The sequence below is a fragment of the Strix aluco genome, chromosome 1 (assembly GCF_031877795.1).
Source record: "Strix aluco isolate bStrAlu1 chromosome 1, bStrAlu1.hap1, whole genome shotgun sequence".
NCBI classification, from domain to species: Eukaryota; Metazoa; Chordata; class Aves; order Strigiformes; family Strigidae; genus Strix; species Strix aluco.
The window spans coordinates 46286825-46311561 of record NC_133931.1 but is presented as its reverse complement, the minus strand read 5'-3'; the positions used below and the strand labels follow the sequence as shown (position 1 = coordinate 46311561).

Genomic DNA, 24737 nt, shown 5'->3' with positions numbered 1-24737 from the left:
AGAAAACTCTTTCATTTTAGACTAGAATTGGGAGAGTAGGAGAGGAGGAAACAGAGAAATGCCAAGTCTTGAGTTCCCAGAGCAAAGCTGTGGAAGACATTGGAGGAGAATCCTAGCATCTTTCTTCCTGTCCCCTACTGTAACCTTACACAGGCTTTCTTCTTTTCCTAGTTATGGGCATTGTTTTCCTTCTACTTTCTTTGATAGTGCTGATGTTTTCTCCCTGTAGTAATTTTCCTCTGAACCTGTGATGTGATTATTAAATTGAAAAATCCCCCAAACTGTAAGCTGTAATGTTAAAAGTTGAATCAGGTATTTCACACACAAAGTTCTTGGACCACAACTGTAGATGAAACTTCATGCTTGTGAGAGGAATAAGCAAAATCTCATTATTAAGTTATGAAATAAGTTGTCAAATGAGAGTCAGTGAAATATAGTTTTGAAAAATCAAAATTTGAAGTTGTTTGATTTTTGTAGCATAGCTTGTAGTGTGAAATGAATTAAATTTCCACAGGATCAGAGTAGATATGCTGGTAATGTAGATACTGGTTTATCAGTTTACTGGGCGTCTAAATATAATTGCAACATCTTTTCTCTTTATTTGTATGTTTTTATCAAAAATCATAGAGCAAACATGTGTATGCATATATGAATGTATGCCATCTGACTTTGCAGTAAAAAGCAAAACAAGCCAGGAAGGTTAGAAGCAGAAAGTGTCTCCTGCTGAGCTATGAAACTGAGAAGGAAGGTGGTTAGGTGAGCAAATGAAAGCAACTTCTTCTGTACAGGGCAGCACAGTCATCATCTATGGCAAGAATTGTGAGGAGGGAAACGTAAATACTATTTTATTAGTTTCGCTTGTTATTGTCCAGTAATTTTTCTATGGAGTAGTTTAAGCCGTTTTGTTAAATGGGTCACAATTAACTTCTGCACATGTTGCATGTATATTTTGCATTTTCTCAGCTATGTATTTAGCCTGTTTAACAGTATTAAATCTTTAAAATTCTCTGACTGCTGTCTGGATACACAGCAGGCAGTTTGCATTTATGGATGCAGAGAAAAGATGTACCAAAGTTCAGCAAGGAAAGTTTTAAGTTGAGGGATGCCTTTTGAGCACATTGGATAATAAAAATAAAGGACACTAAAAAGTATTACTTTGTGTATCATATGTATATACATGCACACACACATATATAAAAGTATCATTATATATAAGTGAATATTGAAGATGTGGGTTTACAGAAGAGAAGAGTACCTGTAGGTAGAGGACTGCCTGTCCTAAGTCCATACTTCTATGGAAGTCTATACTATAACACTCCATGGAGTTACTGATGGTCTTACTGTGTTGGTAATAAACAGTGGACATCTACATATTTAGTATGGGACAAAAAGATTTTTACCAAACATAGATTTCAGTCTGGCGTGGGAAGTAGGGAGTTGAGTCTGTCATTTAGAATCTGATAGGTGATTTCTGTCCTTCTCCTGGTATGGATTCAGTCTTTTTTTCTTTTTTCAAAGAAAAGTTATAGAATATTACAATAGAGTCCTTGTCTCTGAAGTAAAAAAAATGCTATTCAGAATACTTTACATGTTCTTTTTTTTATCCTTGAGCCTGTTTCTTCTCACTTCTTACTCTACTTTTCCTTTTCTAGGAGTCTCTCCTTTTGTGATAATTTTTTTTTTTTTTTAAGTGACTAGTAATTAGACTCACAGAGCAAAATTTTAAAAGTTTTTGTCTTCTGTAGCCAGAGAGGCTCTTTGTGTACACGGGAGCTAACCATGTCCCTCCACTGTAGCACAGAGCCAGCTGTTCATCTCTTGTCCTGACTCTATAGCTGAAGAAGGATACACATATTGGATTAAATACACCCATTGTTCAAGTCAGATTGAAGTGGGATTTGAGTGTTGCTTGGCCAATAAAGAGAATGAATTTTATTCTTTCTGTGAGGACAGTGATTTTTTACAGAGGAGGACACAATGTTTTGCCATTTCTCCACTGTCATTGCCCCCACCTCACCCCCTTCTGCTAAGTCAAAGTCCCTAAGTGTAAAGAGAGAGAGTTAACTTTCTTGGAGGCGTATAAATGGGTGGAGGAAGAGGAGAGCTCCTCACCAGGGACACTGACAGATACAGTGACAACTCTAGGAGAAAACATTCTGTTTGGTAGACAAGGATCTCAGCAGGATGTGACTTGGAACTTGCAAATCCTTCAGGTGGCAAATGTCCCTGCCTTTTGCCTGACCGGTGTCAAACAAAAGGATGGGGCCAAGATGTTCAAGAGACGCTCTCTACACAATGCCGCTCCTCTGCCTGTTTGTAAACAAATACTGTCATTTACTAATAATTAAGTGCTCCTAGTTCAAGCAGTAGATGACCTTCTCCAAAAGGACACAAGTAATATAAGGAAATGCACCGTATGTCTTAGATATTCTGATATGGGATAGCAAGCTGGAAGAGAGCTAAAGAAGAAGGGACAACTTTATGTCCCTTGTGTAAACTTAAAAATACAGATGAGGGATCAATGTAAGGCCTGTGTGGAGATGTCATTATATCTGCACTGCAACTACATAGCTTAGTTGCTCTAAGTTGATAAATATGCGATCTCTGTGCACACACACAGAGTTTGTGGTACATTCGTACCCATGCTCTGCCCTTGCCCTTGTGCTGTGTCACGTGAGGAAGGCACTTGTGTAACTGCCAGAGTTGTACAGGAGACTGTGCTCTCTTTTTGTAATTCTCCTTTTTCATGTCCCAGTTAGCAAGATGAGTTTGTTCCTCTGGGCGCTGGCCCTCCTGTGACTGTAGCGAGGATATCATTCTGTATGATACAAGACAGAAAATCTCATCCTGATCGAGGGTTCAAGAAGTGATCAATTTGTTGTAAAGTCTCTAATACCTAAGAAGTGTTGCTTTGTATGTTGTAATGTTCTCACTGTTAAAAGCAAAACACGAAACAAAAAAACCCAGCCTCTGAGCTCAGCCTTCTCCTTTTACAGACTCAGAGATGATGCCATGTAAGTTAGGAAGTTTGTTTCTGTTAAAAGAGCAGAACATTTGTGTTTCTGATCTGTTCATTAATGTGGAGAACATGACTACAGGTAGCAACATTATCTCTTTAATCTGCCAGCTTGTTACCTGAATCATGAACCACAAACTTTATTCCACAAGATCCACTCTGAGGTTTACATCCATAAAACTTCTTACAGTGCTGGTCCAAAGGCATCACTATTAACAATGAATCATACCTGGTGCTATATGAAAAGACATGGGAAGAAATTCACTGCCTATAGACACCCAAAGTCTAAGCACTTAAGGATCTGGAGAAGGACTAGGGAAATACAGAAATAAATAAGCTTAAGCAGAAGTGAGCTGAAAGCAGAACTTTAAACAGAAAGTTTCTGTGACCCCTTGAAGAGAAACAGCATATTGCAACGTGCTCCAGCCCTGTACCGGAGTATGCCGTTTCCTTCTAAACAGTGAGTTTAGAAGCTAATATTACTTTCAGCAAGTTTTGGGCTTCACTTTTTAGAGCTGTTTCAGAAATACTGGCTTTCTTAATTGGAGGAACAGACAACTTGTTCTTGGAGGCAGTGTGGGGTTAAAATCCAGATCTCTGTGCTTCAACTACAAAGAACAGAGAACTAGGACAAGATAACTGGGAGCTTTAACTCAAAAATACATGCCTCTTCAAGTTGGTTATCTGTAGCTATTTCCCCTCCCTTAGCTGTTTTCTTGGCCTCTCCCTCAGATGTTCCTGCCTGTCCAGCAAGGATGCCATATCAACTGACAAAGGCAGTCACTGAACTGCAGCAAATTACAGCTTTGCTTGCTAAAGCTAAAGAGTCTGCAACATCTTACCTTAATATGCTGGGCTGTTAATTTTATGTTTGTTTCTAAATTAAAAGTGGGAAACTCACAAAATAAATAAATACAGATTGTAACTGGATGAGCAGCTGTGTAGGAAGGAGACCGTCCTCTGCACATGTACTTAAGATAACAAAATCGTGCCTGTTTCTCTGTATCTGATAATTGCTGACTTTCCTGAAAGCAGTTACAATCAGCTGTTAGAGAAAAGCAAGAAATTAAAATGTTAGAAACAAAACTTTTTTTAAAACCTATTAGTTAAAATAGTTAAAAGCTGTTTTTTAAAAGAAGTTGTGCTGGTATCTGTGTCCTTCCCAAGCTAGCATTTACCCCAGCTCCTCTGAATTTTATTATGTATCAGGCTGTTCATGGCAAAGGATTAAATATGACTTGCTTTTCACTGAATGTGATACACCCCTTCCCTCCCTCTCCACCCTGCAGCAGAAATGATGGAGATTTAATTAGACCAAATCAAAACCAGCTTCCAGAAAACAAATATGATTTAAAATTGTTTTCATAATCATGCAGTGGTTTAAATTATATTTCTTCATGAATCTTAATATAATGTATAACACTGGAAAACATTTTAAACCTGATTGTATTGGTCTTTTTTAAGGGCATTAGGACTTTTTAGTCTGATAGACAGTCTGTGGCCTCCAGTAGTGCCTGTAAAAGTTCCTGGACAAAGTCAAGACTCTGAAATGGTAAGTCTTGTTATTATGGAAATGAATTTTTTCACTCACAACTACTATTTTTGTTGGTAATTTAATCGTGTTTACTTTGGGAATCAGATTCTCTGCCTCTCTTTAGCTACTGAGTTTTGTTTCACTGGTTCTGGCCACCTCCTAGGCTAACCTGAAGCCCTCTGGATCAGCAGCATCTTTCCAAAATTATGCAGTTAGCCTCTTATTAATCCTCTAGAGCTAGAATGGTAGGATGTCCAGACAAATTATTCCTCTCCTCTTCTTGCAGGAGGAAAGAGGTATTAGATACCATGGAGCCAGCTGAGAAATCTATATACAATAATATTAGCTCATTCTTTTGAATCACTTTTCAGCTGTAGATTTCAAAGCACTTTTCTGAAGATCAAATTCTGTGAAGACAGACTGACTGCTGTAATCAGGTCTCTTACTAGTTAGCATGACTTTGACTGATAGTTGTCTCACATGATGACAGTTGAAGGATGAACACAAAAATACTAAAAAGTAATTAATGTTTCTGTGATTTTAGGGGCTGGGGAAGTATCAAAATGGATTTAAAGGATGTTACTATATATTTCCAAATCTAAAATTGCATCTTTGATTTGCCTTTAATTAGCTTTTGTATTTGAAAAGGAGTTCTGTCATATCAAGTGTCATTTTGGTAACACAAGATCATTTGAGAAGCTTCTGGGTAGCCAGATGCTTGTGCTGTCCTACTGTTCTTATATAGGCTGTTCTTTGGGGAAGAAGTTTGTGGTATTAAAAATTTGTGTAAGAGCTTAGGGGAGTCAATCAGGATGCAAGTTCTAGAAAAGAAGAAAAAGCTGGAAAGTTTCAAAACCCCAGGGGACATTAAATGTGGATATTACTAGTTATTTCTGAAGTCTGAGAATCTTTTCTCTGCAGTGTAGAGTGTTCTTTGCTTTGTGCAGGGGTTTATGTTGAAGAATAAAAAGTTCAGACCTTGGTTATATATAAAACCAAGACTGAAACAGTGAAACGTCTGTTCTCTCCTTGACTCTCCCTTTCTCTAGACATTTCGGAAGTCTCAGAGCAATGGGTTGTTTCGTGCATTAAAATACTGTGAACAACAGAATGGGAATATCCACGGATGGAGCAAAGCTTTTAAATGTTGTTTAGCGTGGTTATGACTCTCATTTGTTCTTAATTTTCTCTATTTTATTAGCAATCTAAAAATGGAGGAAACTTTCCATAATCATGCAATTTACACTTCTGTTATGGGTTCGAAATACTAATTCATTCCACGGAGGATCACAACTTGCATTGTACTGCTGAGTGGAGTTTTTTCAGTTGAGATACTTTTTTTTTTGATAAAAACAGTGTAGTTTTATGCACAGTTTTATGGAAGAAGTTTTATACATAGGTACACACAAAATATTGCCAGTATGCTGATAATGTTGTTGGGATCTGTGGAACAGATTTCTTTTGAGCCATATGTACGTTTAAATACCTTCTTTAGTGCTGTCAGAGGCAAACAGAATTTGGGTATCAACTTCTTTTGCTTTTTTTTTTCCTTATGCAGATTTTTTTTTAAATGGGTGGGCAGCTGTCTTTAATAGATTCATATTTCTTTTATTAAAGGCTTTATTAACAACAAACATCGCTAGAAGAATATTTTACCATATCCACAATAAAAATTATTTTCTAGCATTGTCTTTTTTTTTTTTCCCTGAGAAGCCTTTCTAGCTTGGGACCTCTTTAAGTGGTGATTGATAAAGTTGTTACGTCATGGTACTTTTTAAGGGGGAAAGAAAAATCTGGCATAACACAAAGACAGCAGTTCTTGTAGCTGTTGCGTTCCTGTTCTTCATTATCTCCTTGTGCTGTCCTGGATTTAATTTGGCAGCTTTAAAAGTTCGGCAGCTGTTTACTATCACAAAAACCCACCCACATGCAAAAGCCCCGAAATCTCAGAAAAGTTAGGGATGTTAAGAAAAAAATAAGAATAATCGGGACATTCCTACCACGTAACAAAAAAATGCAAAAACCAACAACAAGCACCTTGAAATAGTCACAGTGTTTGCCAAGTGTGCCAAATCATGAGATGTTTTTGTGATGAGGATCAATGTCAGATTATGGAAAGAATGATACGCACAAGCTGATTTCACTTATGATTTGTAAAAGTCAGTTTATTAACTCTACTTCTACTTCAGAGAGTCATTATTAACCATATAATTCTGTTTTCCTATCCCTCTTAAAATGTAAATTGTGTTGCTCGTTTTGGCTATTACTATAAAACCTCACTGGCCAAACTAAAGTGCCTTTTTTAAGGTCACATTTCTTTTCCTTACTTTTTAATAGATGACAACTAATCTTCCTCGTCCCAGCTTCTGTTATATTCTTACTGCTCGGTCTGGTGAAGTACATGTGGAAGTGGATGAGGAAGAACAGATTGCTAATTTGTACCAGCCACCAGCTGTTCATGGTCTAAAGCAAATTCTTCAGGTAATCTGATTTACAAGTAAGATAAGCAATACTTTGTTCCACTGGATTTCTGGTATCACGTTTATCTCATTCCCTGTTTTTGTACTATTTTCAGATCGATGGTTGTAATGAACGTTGTAACTTTTGGGCTCAAGTGCTGTATCTAAGGCTTCAGGTAATATTTTCGCTTAGCAGTGAATTCAACATAAAATCAACATAATGTTTATGTGAAGAAGCCAGCATTTATCTTGTTTAGGGGAAAACCCAAAACCTTCCTGGATGATCTTCAGGAGCTGTATGAGCAGAATTATCTCCAGGTCTGAAATGCTTGTGAATGGGTAAAATGAACTACGTCTTCAGATTCAATACCACCCAGTCTAGAAAGTGAATTATTTCTGAATAAATTGCTATCTAACCAGAGATAATATTGCACCCTGGTAAGGGAGCTTGCAGAAAGTTCGTTGAGACTTGATTTATAGCTAAATGCTATCTTTACATACACAGCAAAAAGCTCCCAGTCAGTTGAATGTCTGGGGATAGAATTTAAAAACGATGGTTATATAAAAATACAGTTTTGCTCTTTGCATGCAAGTGTGTGGACTATTTTTGTTGACTTCAGTAGAAGCCCCTCAGGCAAATTTGGCTTTTATGGTCCAGTTAGTAGAAAGGAGGAACTCTTAGGTAAATACATCTGCTATCCATACTATGTTGGAAGGCTTATAATTATGTTTTATTTATTTGTTTCGGAATGATGCTACAATCTTCTTTCAAAACGTTGCTAACTCCCTCAGTAGTTAAAGGAACTTTTTGTTGCTGATTTATTTATTTTTTCCTGGCGACTGGATCCTCAGTACAGACAGCACTGAATTCTGGTGGAGAATAATTTGCAATTGTCCATCAGCTCCACAAGAAACAAAGTGTGAATCAAAGCATATGAACCAAAGACAAAGAAATTCCAGAACGGCCAGCAGAATAGCTGGAGATGCTTCCCACCAGTGTGAGACATAAATTTAATTTAGGTCTTGCCCTTTTGTTTCAAAAGCCAATGAGTTATGATTTGATTTTTAAGCAGGGAGTACTTTTAACTCCTGAGATGAGGGGTACCTCTTGTGTTTTCTCCATGCTAAGTGACAATTTAACAGAGTATTTGCAAACATGAAATTAGAGCTAGCTTGAAGGGGTCTTTAGGGTGCTAACAGAAAGATGGACACACATGCATAAACTTCTATTTCCGAGAAACCTGTTCTATTAAAAAATAAAATAACATTACAGACTAGTCATATCCTAGCCACATTTTTTGTATTCAGGAATGTCTACATCTACCTCTGACATCTACATCTACTAGTAGTAGAGGAAGCACTTCATCACTAAATTAGAGAAAAGATGAAGCATGCAGGAACAGATGTGATTTTGAAGAATGGAAGCTTGTCTGTCACAAAAAAGGGTCTATGATTTCTTCTTGCTAATAGGAGGTTTATTAACAGTTTTTTTTAATGGCTATTCACTTGCTGAACTGTTAGTACTAAATTTTCATAAGTGAACAACATGAGTTCTCATAAATTTTTTCAAAGTAATGCTGGAAAAGCAATAGAAGGTATTCTTCTTCTGCCTAACTTCTGGATAACTGCTGGATAATGCTTTTGAAGAACTGCTCTAAGAATGCAAAGGTATTTACCTGCTGTTACTGTATTGCTTGCCTAATCCTCCCAGAAGAAGGTCACGAACATTGGCTTGTTTGCTGCAGTTGCCTTTGCCAAGAGGACATATCCTTCACATGCAAAATCCTCAAGTTGTAATAAGTGAGGAAGGGACTATGATTTGGTTTATTTTGCAGATTTATTATTATTAGATAATCTGCTATGTGATCTAATTCAAATGTACTTTAAAAACCAGTATTTATTGTATGTAGCTACAGTATTCTGAGATACTTCGTTTGTGTGAAGGAGGAATGGAAATATGCTTTTATTATTACTCAGAATCTGTACTGTGGTACAGAAGGAATATGAGGAAATATATTCCATCTGTGGTTAAGGAGCTGTCCTTCCTTATAACTCAATCCTGCTGCTATTTGTCTGTTGTGTCCTCTCTGTTCAGAACAAATTGTCACACATAGCAAGATGATGATTTTATACTAACTTGTGATTTTTGCTGTTATTATTATTTACTTTTTGGATGATTCTTCTGAAAGCCAGCTTTTAATGTGTTAGTAATTCTCATAGGACAGCTGTAAAAATTCTTTCTTTGAAGCTGTCCTAATGCTATCTACTCAGAGGAGGTACTCAAATGTATGTAGTTACTAGGCAAAGAAACAACATCAATGCAATAGGCAGCATATATTGTATTAAGGCATAACCATAATATCCGGGTTATGAATTTTCCCAGTCATTAGTTACAATTACTGCATTTGTTCTAAGAGCTGTTAGCGTGGACAAAAACCTAATTTTAGTAATTTTAGTGTGGTTAACGGTTTCAAGGTTTGAATTCAACCAAAGACAAAAAGTTGGGTTTATCGTTGCATTACATTATGCTAGAGACATGAAACTTGGAGAATAAAATATTTGTGATGTGTGTCTCTCCAATCATTGTAGTATTTAATTTTCATTTAAATGTTTTAGGTATGGATTTTTAATCAGCAGACTAATTAAAAATAGTAACAAAACCTTTTTAAATTAAGAAAGTAATGTAATTTTAGTTAAATACTTTAAAATAGTAGAATCTTAAAATTTACAATTTGCTTGGACTGGTAAATGTGAAATATGCTTTGTTATTAAACCCATTTTTTCTAAAGCTTGGGAAAATTCACATACACACATATTATAAAAGCTGTGGTAAAAAAAAAAAAAAAGAAGAAAAGCATGAGTCTTCAAATTGTATCCCATCTGATTTTGTTAGAGACCCTGGAATAAGCACTGATGTGTATGTAATGTCTGTCTAGTCTGTCTTGTTCATCATCCCAGTGTGAAAAATTTAAAAAACACTACTGAATTTGTGATAATTAATTTCAGATATAAAGGCTGGGATGAAATGTAGGTATTTTGGTTGTACATCAGTAGTTGTGATAGACCTTAATTTAGTCACACCATAGTATTTTTATACCTGTCTTAGGCAGAAAACTTACATTGTCATTGCAAATTCCTATGCATATATTTTTTTAATAAAATATATTTTCAAATCCCTAGTACAATCCAAGTAAGTTATGATAAAGCATGATAGTTGACAGAGGTAAAGCCAAGATTCCAGTGTATCAATCTTGGGAAGTTAATTTAAGGTAGATATGTTTGTATCTGCAGTAAGGAATAATGAAAAATTCCAGCAAAGCTGTGATTCATTATACTGTATGAATCCTAAATGTAATAATTTCTGTCAGTTGTATTAGTTATTCAAATACGAGGATGTTATTTTAGTCTTTCCTTCTACTAAAAATTAACAACTGCATTCCAATTCTGTATTTTTTTTTTTTTTTTTAAATCATAGACAAAACACAGTGTTCCTATAAATCAAAGAGAGATTTGGTTGTTTGTGACTGACTCCACATTGCAAAATGTGGTTCATATCACTCCAAAAGTTGTTCCTGTGTCAGTCGCTGCATCGTGTGTTCTCAGTACGGAAATCACAGAATCCCTTAGCGTTGCCTCACGACTCGTCTTCTTCAAGGATGCGCTGTGGGGAAATGGTAAGCTTTATGTGTGGTTTTGAAGCAGTTGGAATCAAATTGAAATAGCATCGTAATCTCTGACACTGCAATATGTGACCTGCAGAGACTTTCATTCTCAGGTGAAGGTGAGACATCACAAGTTTGGGAAGAATTTTGAAAGGGGTTGTAATTAGAGCTTTCCCAAAGGTTCCTTTTTTTACATTTTTGGCTTGATCTCCAAAGTAAATGAGAAATTCCGTGATCTTGCTGTATGTCTACCAGTATTTCTGCCAGTCTTCCCTGATGGCTATTGAAACTAATGACCAACGTCAATCAAATTTGCTAGCTGACAGAAGACTCAAAGACTCACATTCGGACTAGATGATCCTTGTAGATCCCTTCCAACTGAAATAGTCTAGAAACTTGGTTTCATTGTTTTGTTATTCTTGCAGAAACTTGTTATATTGAATTTACTACCTCTAAAAGGAGTAAGAGGGTGAATCTAGAGACTTGCATGTCGCTAGACACAGAACTTTTACAAACTCTCCTATACCATCTTAGCTGTGAGCTTTCGCCACCATACAGGTCATGTAAGGGTGGTAGTTAACTTTACATTCATTTTTAGTCACTCTTTTTTGAGGTTCAGGTATGGTTCTGTATGGTGCCTGCTGTGGGTAGTTCATGTCTCAGACCGTCAGTCACTTCCAAAACGTAAGTGTACTGGAAGCACCAACCTTTGTAAATGGCTGTGTGTCCTGTAGCAAAAATCTCTGCTTTGAACAATGAAGCATTGCATGCACCTTCTCTTTGTAATCTTTGAAAGAAAGTAAGACCACCTGAAGGGGTGTCCAAGTTTATTACCAGGGGATAGACAGTAACGTTGTGTTTGCAGGGAGCATGGTGTGATGCAGTCAGAGTGGAATCAGACTCTTTTCTGCCAGGTTTAAATTTTTAAAACAACTTTTTTCCCTGGGAGTCGCAAAGTGTACTGAGAGCATGATGCATGTATCACTGAAAGCAAAATATTTTGTCATTGAGAAAACTTGATGGAGTCTATCCATCTGTTTAGTAGCTGGCAGAGATCGTTGTCTTTATTGGCCATGACAATTAACATGGTCACCTTTTTCCTTGTTACTGTACTGAGTTGAAATGTCTTTGTTGGCAGGTAGAATTATTTGTGTTGAACGTACTGTTCTCTTATTACAAAAGCCTCTTTTGTACTCGGCTGCCGGTGCTGACCTCAGTGAGCTGACTGGCCCTGTCAGACTCGATGAGCTGGATTCTACAACACAGGCCAACTCCGTTTGTGCTGTAAGAGGTTTGTATGGCCTTTCCTGAAATAAATGCGGTTAATTATTTGTGCTCACTTTAATCTTTTAGGTCTTCGTATTGATTTCTTGCACAAACAGCATGGAGGGCTAAAAAAGCACAGTATTGCTGTGGGTCATTAGGATATTTGTGTTTATATACTTCTCTGTGGGCTGTGTTTGCCTTTTGCTGGCCAAGCTCTGCTCCCACTCACTCATACCCCAGAATAAATGTTTGATGCACAGTCTGTTTTATTATATTCCTCCTTTTGCCATCTTCTTTCAGGAGCCTTCTGTTCACACCAGCTTTGTTGATGTTGGCAACAGTACAGTATACTAATATTTTTTAGGCAGATGGATAAGATACGTTAGCCAGATCCTAAATGGTAGGGGTTAGTGTCTGATTTCCCTGGAGGTTTGCTGCAATGGGACAATTTAATATTTCCCCATAGTCATCTAGCATATCTTGGCCAATATTTGCTCACCAGCCACTTTGGATCATTGCTTTGTCTAATATTTCAGTCCTACCACTAACCATGCAGAAATATTTCTTACAATGTATTTTGTAGCATTTCCTAATCATGCAGAAACATTTCCTACTGTGTATTTTCTAATGCTTTGTCCAGTCAGTTTCTTAAACCTCCCAGCTGTAGAGTACCTATAGGGAAAAGTCCTTAAAAGCCCAATAACTCTTGGCTTTTAAAGACAATTTCCTTTCTTAATTTAACTTCCATGATTCCAGTAGCCCTTGTAGAAAATTCTTGATACTGTTCTACATTTACACCTTCAAGTTTTCACTGGAGCATTTGAAATGAACTTTAAAATAATAGCAAATAATGGCTACAAATTAATCCTTCCAGCTATAATGTGATGCACTGAAGAGACAGTTTGGAACCATGCAAAGCTGTTACTAAACACACGTTCTGTTATGGTAGAGCCACAGGTTAGCAGTGCCCCTGTGATTAATATATGAGCACCTTGCAATGACAAATCCTGAACTCTAACACTGCATAATGAAAAACAAGCACAACTAGAGGCACTTCACTCAAGGCCTTGGTTGCTGTGTACCTCTTGCATCGATACTGTGAGTTACTTGAAAGATATCTCTGGGTGTGAATATTTTGGGGCTTTTTTTTAAAAAACCTCTCCAATAGTTACACTAAGAATTACCTTCTTAGTGTAGAGAATTAACTTCTCCACTCTTAATTTTATAACTAAGTATGAGAGGTGCCTGTCTTCTTTTGTCCCATTGACAATGTATGTGGTAGAAAAAAGCAAACATTTCTCTGTCTTTTCTTTTTCCAGTAGAGCAAAGAGAGTACACCTTTGTGATCTATTGTGTAAACAAGTACTTACACACATGGGAGGTGTCACGCTTTCCATGTTCTGTATTACAGATGGAAGAATGACAAAAGGAGAAATATAAATAGGATAAGTTAGGTTGGAAGGAACCTCTAAAGTTCCTCCAGTCCTAACTCCTGCTCAGAGCTGGGCCCTGAGCAACCTGTACAACTCTATAGCTGGTCCAGCTTTAAAAGGACGATGTTGCAATCCAAGCAGATCCACTGAGTTTATCAAAAATCCTTGTTTCAAAGAGGTGCAGTCATATCGGCTCTGGAATGGAGTGTGTTGCTCTTCAGCAGATGAGTGAAAACCTGTGGTTGCTTTCTACTGGAAAGTTTATTCTTCTTTTAAAGATGAGTCTGTGGTTCTCACCTGTGAGCTCAGGGTTAATAGATGTATTTTCTTATCGCTATGCATTGCAAAGTAATTTCTAACCTCTTTTTGCTGTATGGTAGCAGTCAGGATGACTTAAATGTTGGCAGTTCATACAGCACAGAACTGTTTTTCCTCTTAACCATGCTTATGAGCAAATTCTAGTTAGTCCATACCACATATGTTATGTAGGAATATTACTTGATTAATGATATTTGCCTAGTATATGACTCAACCAACAGTGCTTGAATTTTAACATTGGATATTTTCATACCCAACACCCTTATTTAGGGGTGGGGGGTTTTTTCAGTTTCCCTCTTAACAGTGGGAACAAAATGGGGTCAATCAGCTTATCTAGGTTTCTCTTTTTGATTGAGCTTTTCCCCTTCCTGCTCATTGATCAGGGTAACCAATTGGAAAAAAAAAATCCCACATTCATTTTTTGAACGTTTCAAACAGAGTGTTACATTTAATCCTCAGCCCTTCTTTGCATTCCTCACCAGAGACCTGTTTTTCCAGCTGTTGTCCTATTATCAGTCTCTTCTTAATGATGTCAGCCACAACCCGTAAAAATAGACTAGAGATAAAAATCAAATTTTGGCTATGTGCGTTTCCATTTAAAAGAAGGATCTCGGGAAAATATCCAAAGTGTTTGTGAACATTGAGCAAAATCTAGAGTCTTGACAAAGATGTGCAGCAGTTCAGCAGCTTAAACTTGAGAAATCACTTTGCATGCAAGATGCACAAGACTGTCACTAGATTATTAGATCTGTTGCCGCCTTCAGTTGTGTTTGTTCTGACCTCAGTGGTGGTTTTCTGGAGGGAACTCTATGTTGTCATCAAAATAAACCTCTCCACTAGACATAATCTCGTCAGTATGATTCTGATTAATTTTCTTCACATGTACTTGTATTACTTGTGCACCGGCATCCTGGAGTTGCAATATGACACACAACTAGGGGAAAGTTAAAAGGCTTAGAGCGAAACAGATCTATCAGTAAAGGGGATTTTAGTTTTGTTTGGTTTTAAAATTATTTTTTAATGAAAAGGAAACATATTCAGCGAACTAATTGGTAGCTTTTCTTTTCCCTGAACAAGGGAAACATGCCCATGCTGTGGCAGAAAGCATACTACCTTGTAGTAGCAAGTGCTGATGGAAACTGCCAGTTTATCACAAAAACAGAAGAATCAAAATTATCCCTGTAACAGTTAAATGCACAGTTGCTTATTCTGTCAGTGAAATCCATGTCATTTTGTTATATGCATAGAAATTGGGTTATAAATGTTGTTTTTAAGAAGTACCTTTCCTGATCTTCACACTTGCTGTCCTTTGAATTCCCAAAGAGAATTAGATTTGTTGTTTATGTGTAGTTCCCTCCTTCCTGTCAGTCCTTGTCCCAGGAGAACCAGGAAAGCAAGAGACTTTTGCCCTGTCTTACCAGAGAGTGTAAATGCTCCCTAGTCTCCAAGGGCTTCTATTATTGAATGCAGTATAAAACTGTGAGATTCTTGCTCAATAGGAGCTGGAATTTTTAGTCTCTACTTCTGTTGTACCAGTCAGGGTTTATTTTAGTGTAATTTCATTCTTACAGGTGATCCACTTTGTATGCTTCGGAATACTTAGAAGTATTTTCTCCGTAAATAATGCTCACAATTTCAGCATATCGTTACCATAAAACATAATACACTCTTTATTGGCTTCTCATAAAACTCTGAATATATTTTTTCTTGCCAAAACTAGCAAGGCCCTTTATATTAGTCCAAAGTATCTCTGGCATTCCCTTCTTAGGTACACACTTAAATCTGTGGGCCAGATCTAATCTCTGTTAAATCAGTATAAATGAAGAATAACTTCATTGTTAACCTGCATCGTTGTTTTCAAAAGGTATTGGGTCTTCTCATTGGTTTCTGTTTCTGACCTGATGATTTTTATAGCTATTTATTGCCAAGGAAACATCAGAGGACCAGAAAGAAAACAAACAAGGAAAATCAAATCAAAAAACAATTAAAACCCAAACCAAAAGAACTTAACCTATTTGGAAAGTTAATTATCAATTATCTACCTTCTGGTATTTTTAGAATGTAACACACTTTGCCGTACTGTCATCCCTTGTTGGAGGGACGAAGGAGAAAGGGAGTGAGATTGTTGGAAGAGCTGATGCTTACTCCAACAAGTCTTATTCTTAAGCTGAGAGTCAGAAAGGATCAAACCTGCTGTGAGGCCAGGAGTGACTGTGTTTGCTAGCTTAATGTTAGTATTTTGTAAGAATTTCATCTTCTGCAGGTACTGTTGTTGGAGTTAATGAGAGCACTGCTTTCTCCTGGCCTACATGTGACAGATGTGGCAATGGAAAGTTGGAACTGTGTCCCCAGGACAGGTGAGAGTCAGCGTGCTCCGGAGCACTCCAGGTGTTCTGCAGATGTAGCCATAACAGCAATGGGTGATGCAATGAGTCCTGCAGGCACAGGCTGCGCTTTGTTCCTTCCTAAAACTAAGACGTAGTATTTTTATTGCTGATGAACTGATAAAACCTGCAAGGTTAGATTAATATATTAAGATAGATACAAGTAGATAGGAAATGGTTTGAATTTGCAGTTATCACATTTTTTTTCAAACTAATCTTACAGTGTTGCTTATAAAGATCTCATAGCCCACTGCATTACAATATTAGTTTTAATAAACAACCACATAAATCACAGGTCTGATTTTAAGTTCCTTTAAAAGTAGCTTCTTGTGTTTGTCTACCCTACCTTGTTACACTGTGTACCACCAATTCACTTGTTTTTATACTGAACTGAACTGTGATCTTTGCTGTAATTTGCATAAGCATGAAAGAGTTGCGTTTCAGACCTATTAAATTTATAACCTTTCTAGAAAGGATATTGAATAATTCAGTGAGTACAACTGTCCCAAATGTGAAGACTGCTCCTACAGGACCTGTTACCACCTGAAATGCTAAAGCTGCGTCACATCGGTATGCTCTTGGAAAGCCTCCCCCTCAGCGGCTTAGCCAGCTTGCGCCTGCAGAGTCCGAGATACCTGATGGGATAAACACACAAGAGGATAAGAGAGTAGTCGGAGTGTTAAAAAAAGGAGAGGGGGGTTCTTTCTACTGGGAGAGCTTACAAAAAGCATAAGGAGAAGTTGGGTGGGTTTGATCTTATTGAAATAGATAGCATTTTCCTAAATATGAGAGGCTTTAATATTTATGCTTTGTTATGTGTAGCCTCTGGGGGGAAAAGGCTGAAAATAAAAAAAAAGCTCTCCTATGTTATACAATCAATGCAAAAAATAAGGATGTGTGTACGTTCACATAGTAGTGTGGTTCAATTTAAAATATCTCTACTATGAAGGACACTTTTGCTTCATTTGGAGAACAATGTAGCATCAATATTTGTTTAAAATGTTATTCCAACAAGCACTTATCGCTGAGCTTAATTTAATGCATATGACTTAAGTGTGTGCTGAAAATGTTGAAGGTTTGCTGAACAAGGGCCTAAATCAATAGGCTACTTGGACCAAATCTATACTACAAACTTCCTTTTGCCATAACTTTTAGAAGGTTATGAGATTAATAGTTGCTTAAGTGGGGTGACTGTAAATAGCAGCCTCCCCCCATGTTGCCAAAACTCATGAAAGGAAGATCCTTTTGCTAGAAGAGTTCAGATCCTCCCAGAGAGTTTCTTAGCTCTACCAACAGAAGAGCTCTATTTGGCATTGCCAACTGAATCTCTACCAGGGCTTTCCTACTAAAAGTCCACCAGCAAAGTACTTCAGAGATTAAGCTAGCTGGTTTTTTGTGTGTTTTGATTTACAACTGATAGCTTTTCCATTTCTCTTATGTTTTTCCATCATTATTTGCATGTTTCAGAGGTCTGCTGTATTGCAACCAGTGCTCTGAAGTTGTCATTTCACCCGTTTTGAAAATGCAGCTAGAAGTCTTCTTGAGTTGTCCATCCCGATCTCAAAGTGCAGTGAAAGTAAAGGTATGGCACAAAATGAGCTTCCGAGTATAGCGAGGCTAGAGATGTTAGACACATAGGTACTCTAACCACACTTCTGTGAACAGCTCTGTCAGAAGAAAAATGAAAAGATGTAGGAGTATCCCATAATTTAATGTGATACTAAACCTGTGTTTCATTGAACTAAGAACCCAGTTCCCAGATCTTACTCAAATAACACAGTCACTGAGTTCAGCAAGGTTTGCAAACTGTTTTATGGTCCAGCTGAAGGGCTTTGTTGGGTTGGGCCTTGGGAAACCTCAGTCTCCACAGCCTAAAAGGAATGTGTATTTTTAGACTCGTATTCTGAACATCTGTTGTGTCACCTCTCCTCTGCTTTCTTGGCCAGAGAAACAAAATCATTCTATATTAAAATAATAAATCTTTGTTCAACGTGACTGTTTTAACCTGCAAACAGAACATCTTTGCATACATAAGATTTTTGTTGTGAACAAAACCTGTTAATTTTCTCATTCCAGCTGTTACAAAGGACAATCTCTTCTCTCCTGATGTCCTCCGCCAATGAGGATGGGGTAGGTACAATGAATGTTGCCAAAAGTTGAACTATGTAACTTACTGTAGAGGCAGAATGCAGGAGATGTGAATCAGATGGAAAGATACACGAATCATAGAGGGGGAAAGGGGTTCCTGGAGGTCATCATCTGACCTACCACTTACACTGGGCTATTGCCAGTGCGTAGGCAGGTCAGCCGTGACTTTGGCTGGCAGCGTCTTGAAAACCTCCAAGGATGGAGATTCTGCCTTTCCAGGCAGCTCATTTCAGAACTGCACTAGGAGCAATAGATTTCACTAGAAATAATGAAATTTTTTCTCATGTCCAGCCTGGGATTTGGGTGAGCTGGGCCCTTTGGCAACCCCACCTTCCCCCTGCTGACACCCTCCTTTTCAGAAGAGGGATGCTGCAGATGGGATGTGCAGACAGCTTTAGCTCAGCTGCAGATCTGCAGAGCTATCTGCAAATAGCACTGTGTCCAGACACTCAGAGCTGTGGCGGGCAGCGCTGGGCTTTACTCCATTTTCTGGCTGAGGATCCAAAGACAGTGAAGATACGGTCCAAGCATCCCACCTTTTCAGGACTGTCTTCTAAACCCTGTCAATCACAACTACTTTCTAATAGCACAACCATGAAACTACTGGCAGGCGGTAATAGTAGAGAAATTTGCAAAATGCATGCAAGATAATACTTTCTAATTGTATGAATGAAACATGCGTAAGCCACGGGGATCCATGGGCTAAAGTACGGTTTATGTAATCACGAAGTAGTTATTCCTTTAATCTGGGATATCAGAAGAACCCTGACATTTGGCACAGTGACCCAGATTTATCGCAGGTGAGGGAGGCACCCGGGTAGGTGCCTGGCTGGCATTGGCTGCCGGATGGTCAGCAGGGAAGGAGCGGCACCTTCGGAGGGTGATTAAGTCCCATTAGCATCTCGAGATCCCCGCTTCTCCATTGCACGTGGAAGGGAGCAAAGGTCAGCTCGTTGTCTTGTTCAGTCGTCCGGGTTAAATATCTTCAGTTAAGTGACACGTATTGGGGTCATTTTGCTTTTCCCATCTTACGTAGTCTTCTAGCATTTTGCTATTACATGCACCATGGTTTTAATGCGATTTATGGATAATATTTAAAGTGGAACAGTGCTCTGAAATCGTAAATTATTTTTCTTATGCTGGAGGGTGCATATTTCATTTAAGCAAAGAGAGACAACAAATTTCAAAAATATGTTTGCTCTTTTAATAGCAGTTAAGTCTTGCTAAGTTTTACAGGCTGTGTCTGGTTTAGTTACAGACTGACAAAACGTAGGGCTTTTTTTGAGTTATTAGAATTCAAACAACCTTTTTTTCATATTTCAGTTTTTAGAATGCTAGTATTTAGAAGTATGGCAACTTAGAAACTTTCTTTTTTCCCTAGCTGAAATGCAGGGATAATTTTTTCCTTTTTTTTCATAAGCATTTCCATTTCTGAACTGCTGCATTTTAAAAAGCAGCACATCTCAATGAAGATTAATCACAGGAAATACCACTTGAGGTGGCATTTTTTTTTGCCAGCTCTGCTAAACTTTCTAAGGGTGTAGCTTTGTAATCACTTCTTTTGGCAGGGAGGTTGGTTTTAGCCGCCACTGCCCCTGGCCACTTGTTCCTTACCTTGTGACAACCCTTCTGTTACACCAGCTGTTTGGCAGCTGCGTGGTGAATTGGACTGCAGAACCAGTCTGGGGTAAAAATAGTTGAGGAAAAAGAAAAGGGAAAGGGTTGTTTATACCTTGAATCAGGCAGCAGACATGGGTATCACATACCTGTACAAATGCACAGCCCAGATGAAAGTGGGGGCATGGTCAGAGGCTGGTCGTAGGCAAGTCCTGCTGAGGAGAGAAAATCATGTAAACCTGCCATCTGAGATAGTACCCACCCTCTCGGGCCAGGTACCAGCTATCGGTGTTACCAGTTCTTCTGCTAACATGCTCTCTCATCTTAGAGAAATCATGCCAACTTCATATCCCTCTCCTCCACGCAGAATATAGTCTTTACAAATTCGCTCAGGCACAACTCATGTGAGTAAACTGCCAGTCAGATCGTTAAACAGAAGGGACTGTGTAGGTGCCAGCGATCATAAACGATGCTTGATACAACGCGAAGTTAAAAGGGGGGAAGTAGAAAGAGTTATAAAATATTTTTTCCTTTAGTGGATCTGTCACCTAAGGTAATCGATATCTAGTATATCTATATACACATTGCTAGCACATGTGAATTCCTCCCAGTGTCAGAAAGCTGGATAGAGGGAGCACACGGAGGTTATGCTTCAGCAAAATTGAGTTCAAAGTCACAGTAGCTTTTTTTTGGGGGTGGGGTTTTTTTTTAAAACCAGCTCATTTCTAAAAGCCTGGTAGGGCACTTTAAGCAGGAGTGAGATCTAATTATTGAAAATCTAACGTGTTCATTCTTTCCATCAGTTCTAATGCACCTTTCTTTTTGAGTCCTTAAAAAAATTGTTTGTTGGAAGAGGACCTTACACCCTGCATCTTCCGAGCTGAATGCTGCTTAGAACAGAATGTCCAGGACTGTTTGTTTTAATCAACATGCTTTTATCACTGCAGAGTTATGAGGTGCAGAGCGTGCTGGGAAAGGAGGTGGGGTTATTGAACTGCTACGTCCACTCCGTAACCAGCCACCCCAACTGTGTTGCACTGGAGGAAATTGTTCTTCTGGGAGCAGCAGCGAGGCACTGAGCTGAACTCTAGTCAGCTCCTGTAGTATCTGTGGACTTTGTAATGTGGTTATCTGTTAACTAGTGCCACAGATAATGTGCAATGCAAGTGTGATAAGTATTAAGATAGTTTATTAAAACCGTGATTTACGATGCACGTTGTGCTAACGCTGAAAAAATCCATTTTAAAAAGATCTGTTCAACTTTCTGAACTTTTCTCTTTTGGATCAGTTCGGAATTTAAGAATACAGTTCCTTGGCGTGGTTGCTGTTTATGTATGTAAAACATCTTGTTCTTGGAGTTTTGAATGGTTGTGAATTTTTTATATAATGCCATATTTATTATGTGTAGATGGAAAGTATTTCACTGATATTTTTGAAATAAATACCTTGCTGTAGGCAGTGAACATTCGTCTGAGCTGAGTTTTATCAGCGGATCCCAGGCATACTGCTGGCTGCAAAACACCGTGTTGTGTGCGAATTCTGAGTTGTAGTGTTTGTTACCACCTTGCAATACATGTTAGAAGGATGGAGATTTGAACAAAGCTTATATTTTGAAGTGTCAAGCATATATAAAGTTAATGTTTTACAGCTAATTGGTCTCTCAGCGTAGAAGTGCCGTGTTATCTGTAGCTTCCCACAAAGCGTCTGTTTCATTACACGGTTTCTGTTACAGGTAGCGAGTAAATGTGCTCTGTTGGCCACGTAACTATCCTCACCCCGACTGTACAGAGGCATGGATTACAGATCAGATACATAATATCAAAATCTTCCTACGTGTGCATAGTTTAAAATGCAAGAATTGATGTAAGAGTTCAGTCAAGAGTTTAGATTTTTTCCCCCTTCCCCTTCCCCGGTACTTTAACAGACCCGTACAGGCCAGAGGAGGAGGAGGGAATGGTTTTGCGCAGGTCCCACTCTGTGATTGCCCAGCAGAAAAGGGAACGGCAAACTTGTTGCTACAGAAATCGTTCCTGCAGCCAAGGCCAATCGTGGAAGATCTTCTAGACGTCGTGATTACTAAAGGAATGAGCCAGCTTTTGAATCCCCCTTTTTCCCCCCATCCTCCAAGTGTTTCACTCTCTTACCTGTAAGGAAGAAGGGGACACCAGCCCGTTCCTGCACAGAGGATCCTGCCCTGTACACGACCAGGGTCTCCCCTTCGAAACCCGCAAGATTTCTCTGTCTCGGGAAGCGCCAGCTGCCAGAGGTCATTTTTCTGGCATTTTTCTGCCAGAACCCTACAGGTGCTGACAGCTTTGCGCACGCACTATCATCAAAATTCAGACCAGTAGCCTAACCTGTCATAATAGACGTGCACCCTGCAGAGGACCGTGGTGCTCGGTTGGGGGGTGGGGGGGAGGGCAACAACATCTCCCTTGGGACTGCAGCTGGTTCAAACTGAGAAGCGCGGTAGCTTCGCAGTGTCCGAAGCAACCCCCTACCGGGTTTTTTAACAGGTATCTTAAGTAAAAGTGTTCATGTGTGTATATGTATATATAATTTTTTTTTTTTTTTTAATGTGCCGTGTCCCAGAGTGCTGGCCCGAGAGCAGCCCCTCCTGCAGTGCAAGTTAGCCCAGCGGCAACTGCTGACTCAGCATCCCGGCACAACTGCAGCTCCCGGGGGGGGGGGGGGAAGCGGACTTTGTGACGACCACCTGCGAGTGTCCCTCCCAGTCACTCCCACCATCGCGTCACCCTTCGGCTGCTTTAGAAAAAAAAACCAAAACGCGGTGCACCTCACCTCCCCCCGTGTCCCCCCCCCGCCCTCCCCCCCGGTTGGCAGCGGCTCCTGGGAAGCGCAACTTCCCCCGCTGCTTTCAAGACACAGAGCAAACGAGAGCAGGGTCGATTTTAAATGATTTTTTTTTTATTCTTAGAAATGCTGTAAAAATGGATATAAAAGGTCGAGCATGCTCAAGTCTTTTTTTTTTTTTTCATCCTACTGTCTAAAATACATGGGGTTTTGAATCATTTTAACAGATGTACCATAGCTGCATCGGTATGAGTAAAATGTAGAAAAGACGAAAACTACCATTACAAAAATAATTTAAGGGGAGAGAAGAAAAATATATATATATATATTTAGCTTTTTTTTTTTTTGCAAGTCTCGTGGTGAAAGACCCGGGCATCGTCGCCCCACGTCGCTACAAGACCCAGGCGGCGGCCGCGGGCCGGCGGGTCCCGCCGCGGCTTCGCGCCTCCTCCCCGCGCCCGGCCCGGCCCGGGGCGCCGCGGCCCGGCCCGGCCCGGCCAAGGCCCGTCCCAAGCCCGGCCCGTCCCTCTGAGGTATTTATCCACGGTCTCCCGGAGTCCGTCTCTCCGTCCCTCTCCCCCCCGGTTACCGGCAGTCGGTGCCCGAGCCGGGCTGCAGGAAGGAGGCGCTGGGCAGCTGCTTGAAGAAGTGCCGGAGGCTGGTCAAGTCCCGGGTGAGCTGCTCGATCTTCTTGTGCAGCTTCTCGTTCTCGGCCGAGAGCTCCAGCAGCTTCTGCTGCATCTCCTGGTTGCGCCGCTTCGCCTTGTCGCGGCTCTTGCGCACGGCGATGTTGTTGCGCTCCCGGCGCTGCCGGTACTCGGGGCTAAACCTGTCCACGCACTTCTTGCCGCCGCGCTCCTTCCCGCCGCCCGCCGGCGGGACGCCCGGCGCCGACCCGGCCACGGCCACGGCGGCGGCGGCGGCGGCGGGGCCCGGGGAGCGGGTGCTGCAGCTGGAGGGGGAGCTGCTGCCCGGCGGCTCGGGGGAGGTGGGCGGCGTGGGCTGCCCGCTCAGGTTCATGATGGTCTGGGCGCAGGTGGCGATCTGCGAGGGCAGCAGCGAGGAGGAGAGGTCGCTGTCGCTCCAGTCCGGCTCCTGCTTCAGGGCGCCGCGGGAGGAGGAGGAGGAGGAGGAGGAAGAGGAGGAGGAGGAGGAGGAGGAGGCGGAGGAGGCGGTGCGGGGCTCGGCGCCCAGCAGGGTGGTCATGGCAGCGCCGAGGTCCTTGGCGGGGTCGCGGCCGGCCCCGCCGCCCGGCGGCAAGTACTCGCCGTAATCCCCGCCCCGCTCGGGCTTGTGGTTGCTGTTGAAGAGGTCGGCGAAGAGCTCGTCGTTGCAGAGCTCCAGGTTGGGCACGGCCGACATGGAGTCAATGTAGGAGCTGAAGTCGATGGCGCTCTCGTCCTCGTACATGGCCGGGGCGGCGGCGCTCAGCTCCGCCAGGTTGGTGCCGCTGCCCCCCAGGCCGCCCCCCGCCGCCTCCTCGCCGCTCATCCCGCAGCCGCCGCGGCCCCCCGGCTTGCAGGCGGGACCCGGCCCGCCGCCGCTGCCCACCTTGGCGTCGTAGAAGTTGGCGGGCTCCAGGCACCAGCTCTTATAACATGCCGGGGAGTCCAGGGTGTAGAGAGCGGCGGCGCTCATGGGCGAGCGGGACGGGGCGGCTCCGGGCCGCGGGGGGCACCAAGCGCCGCTCCGCGACGATCGCAGCTCCAGCCTCCTCCGGGGGCAGGTGGGGAGCGGGGCTGCCGCTGCTCCTGCCGCTCTCGCCGCTACTGGTGGTACCGGGGCTCCTGCTGCCGTCGCGCCGTCGCCTCGTCCTTCCCTTAGGGGGCCGATCCGGGCTTGGAGGGGGGTGGCCGGGGGGTGGTGGTGGTGGCGGGAGGGGTGTCACGCCGTGCTGGGCGATAAGGAGGCGGGGATGGGACAAGGCGTCTCTGGACCTGGGAGCGAAACGCCCGCTCGGTGCCTTCTTATACGGCGCCGGCCCCGCCTCCTGCCCCAATGACGGGGAACGAGTGTTCCCGGCACCCCCCCGAGGACCCGGGGGCGGGAGCGGGTGGGGTGCGCGGCCGCGGAGACAGGGCTCCCG

The 24737-nt window shown here is 41.2% G+C and overlaps 2 protein-coding genes and 1 long non-coding RNA gene across 8 annotated transcripts in view; 1 reads left to right on the top strand and 2 right to left on the bottom strand.

The window, feature by feature from the left end:
* The window catches only part of SPIDR (scaffold protein involved in DNA repair), a 205366-nt gene extending 182985 nt beyond the window's left edge, over positions 1-22381 (top strand). For 2 of the 5 annotated variants that reach the window (XM_074819704.1, XM_074819696.1), the window contains exons 12-20: positions 4481-4568; positions 6888-7031; positions 7126-7185; positions 10485-10683; positions 11810-11962; positions 15952-16045; positions 17540-17654; positions 18149-18202; positions 20785-21300. In XM_074819704.1, coding sequence (XP_074675805.1) covers positions 4481-4568; positions 6888-7031; positions 7126-7185; positions 10485-10683; positions 11810-11962; positions 15952-16045; positions 17540-17654; positions 18149-18202; positions 20785-20916 — 1039 coding nt within the window. In that variant the 3' untranslated portion in view covers positions 20917-21300. Of the gene's footprint in view, positions 1-4480; positions 4569-6887; positions 7032-7125; positions 7186-10484; positions 10684-11809; positions 11963-15951; positions 16046-16542; positions 16643-17539; positions 17655-18148; positions 18207-20784; positions 21301-21573 lie in introns of those variants that run through there. The other 3 variants (XR_012622636.1, XM_074819713.1, XR_012622637.1) reach the window with 3 other exon arrangements.
* Positions 16036-22104, bottom strand: LOC141921300 (uncharacterized). 2 transcript variants are annotated; one of them, XR_012622641.1, is made up of 4 exons: positions 21982-22104; positions 19987-20052; positions 16616-16707; positions 16036-16159 (listed from the first exon to the last, which is right to left on the bottom strand). It is a non-coding gene; the product is annotated as an uncharacterized LOC141921300 (long non-coding RNA). The 2 variants fall into 2 exon arrangements; XR_012622640.1 differs by lacking the exon at positions 21982-22104 and having other exon boundaries at positions 19987-20771.
* A 362-nt stretch (positions 22382-22743) lies between the features above and the next one.
* On the bottom strand, positions 22744-24603 carry CEBPD (CCAAT enhancer binding protein delta). Its single transcript, XM_074819733.1, has one exon. The coding sequence runs from the start codon at positions 24287-24289 to the stop codon at positions 23237-23239; it is 1053 nt and encodes a 350-aa protein (XP_074675834.1). The 5' UTR covers positions 24290-24603; the 3' UTR covers positions 22744-23236.
* Positions 24604-24737: the final 134 nt, after the last annotated feature.

Coding starts and splice junctions, on each gene's coding strand:
- CEBPD (XM_074819733.1), bottom strand. CDS start 24,289: ATGAGCGCCGCCGCTCTCTACACCCTGGACTCCCCGGCATGTTATAAG.